The 2,129-nt window shown below is 41.5% G+C and overlaps 1 protein-coding gene across 1 annotated transcript in view; it reads right to left on the bottom strand.

The window, feature by feature from the left end:
* Positions 1 to 1,018: 1,018 nt before the first annotated feature.
* Positions 1,019 to 2,129, bottom strand: part of pnpla3 (patatin-like phospholipase domain containing 3) — a gene marked incomplete in the record, with an annotated part of 19,321 nt that continues 18,210 nt past the window's right edge. The window contains 1 exon segment of the mRNA XM_014020286.1: positions 1,019 to 1,504. Coding sequence (XP_013875740.1) covers positions 1,252 to 1,504 — 253 coding nt within the window.

Genomic DNA, 2,129 nt, shown 5'->3' on the forward strand with positions numbered 1-2,129 from the left:
AATGTTTACTCACAATGCTAATGCTCTCTTACTCTCTGGCGCTCAAGAGGTAGAGGAGCCAAATGGCTGGCTCAGTGCTGCCAACTAATGGTCAGAGGCTGAACTACAATATAAAAATGAACGGCTGGCAGGAAAGTTGACGTTTTAAGTCTTAATAAAAAAAATCGATACAGGGCTTTGGAAAATCGATACAGTATTGGGAAATGAAGTATCGCGATATTTCAGTGTATCGATATTTTCTTACACCCCTAATAAATATACCCATATATTTGTTAATGTAGCTAGGATTTCGATAAAATTAGTCTGCCTTTGGTGAATTGTTTAAAAATCAGGGTGTTGTGCTCACAGCAAAAATAGGATTTTAATCTAATTTTGGTGTGCGGATGCAGTGTAAATGCTCTCGTTGATTAATGGGTGTGTGTTTGCTGCAGAGATCAAAGCAGAGCGGACGCAGTGTAAATTGGAGGAGAGTTACTTCCAACACACTGAGCACTTAACAGATCATGATGCATCTTTGCTTAAACTTTGGCACAGAAGGTGACAGACAATATCATCCACAGTCATTGGAAAAAGAAAGTCTGCCCTCTTTCACTTGYAGAGTTTTGTAGAGTGGGCTTAATTAAAAAGGTCTCTGATATTAGTTCCCTAGATCAGAACAGCAACAAACAAGTCTGACTGATTCTGAAGCAAATGAAACACAGCTCAAACCTTGAAAATAACAAACAAATAATGCTTTTCTGATGTTTTCTGGTTGGAAAACAGTATTTTATATCAACATTAGCTGACTGATAGTATTTTATAGTATMTGTAACTGGGAGCTTTTGTTCTGTAAGTGTGACAGGTCCAGCAGAAGGAAAAGGACTGAATTTACTCTAATTTGAAGAAGCATCTTAATAAAAGATTTAGTTGGCTTAAATGAGACTTATTGACAAACTTGTCAAATGTCCACCATGAGACACCTGCAGGCGTCACATCACTGCAAAACATCTTGACTGAGAGACAGAACAATGTGAACAGATATGACTGATGGCTGTATTTCAAAATATATTAAATATGTGCGAATTTACAACTAACAGGCAGGTAGGTTCGTCTGAAAACAACTAGACATGTTTTCTTTCTGTACATTAGAAACAAGTCATGGAACATTTCCTGATGTGCTCCTGATTGCTCATGAACATAAACCTGGAGCAGCACGATGCTCTCAGTCTACCTGAGGCTCCCTCAGAGAGAAGTGCAGGTACCAGATCCTTGTCAAAGTGCAGGTCCAGAGCTGCTTTCTGSCTCAGCAGGACTCTGAGGTTCCTCCTGTGAGCCAACGAAAAAGCAGACTTGTTGTGGGGAGGTGGGGGCCATGAGAGGAGGGGAGGACACAGCTTTGGGAATCTCCCAGTAGTTGTTGTGAAGATCGAGGGAGGACATAGCTGGAAGGAAGTCACTCTGTGTGGGGGCGTGAGTTTCTGAGGGCAGTGGGGGGACACTCAAGCATTTTCTTAATGGTAAGTCCCTGTAAAAAAACACAAAACAAAATATTTTACTTCTTGTGTTCAGAAGGTGTATGTAACCCCTGTGACCGCCACGCCCCAACCACCTTCCCTTTAAGCCGTCCCTTTAACCGCTGGGACCCKARTGTGTATTTCYGGGTTTCCACKGTGCTGCTGCTCACTGTTGGTTGTGGCGTCGATTGTTAATAAAACAATCTCAAATCTCCAACTCGACTCATCAATGAACCAATTCATCCCTAAAACCTGAGGATCTGCGGTGAGTTGTTAAGTACCATCTGAACTTGATGTTGTATCTGCGATAATAGCGCCGCTAATGTGGCCGCTGCMATACTCACCAGGTTGGGATTCATTGACGCCTGGTATAACTTCCTGATGAGAACAAGTTAACAGACTCCACCTCCTCAGACAATCTGTTACTCGACGGTGAGTAAATATCATTTATATAAATAGTAGGGCGTTTTATTTCCGCAACGCTCCGTCAGTTAGCATTAGCTGCCATCTCGACAATCAGTTGTTCGCATGAGCAGTCCACTTACTAATTACTTACTTAATAAAAAGTCACATTGTCGAAGCCGAATTAAAGACCACACCTTTAATATTTAAAGGCTTCCCCTTCAACTTTAGATT

This window comes from Austrofundulus limnaeus, unplaced genomic scaffold (assembly GCF_001266775.1).
Source record: "Austrofundulus limnaeus strain Quisiro unplaced genomic scaffold, Austrofundulus_limnaeus-1.0 Scaffold247, whole genome shotgun sequence".
NCBI classification, from domain to species: domain Eukaryota; kingdom Metazoa; phylum Chordata; class Actinopteri; order Cyprinodontiformes; family Rivulidae; genus Austrofundulus; species Austrofundulus limnaeus.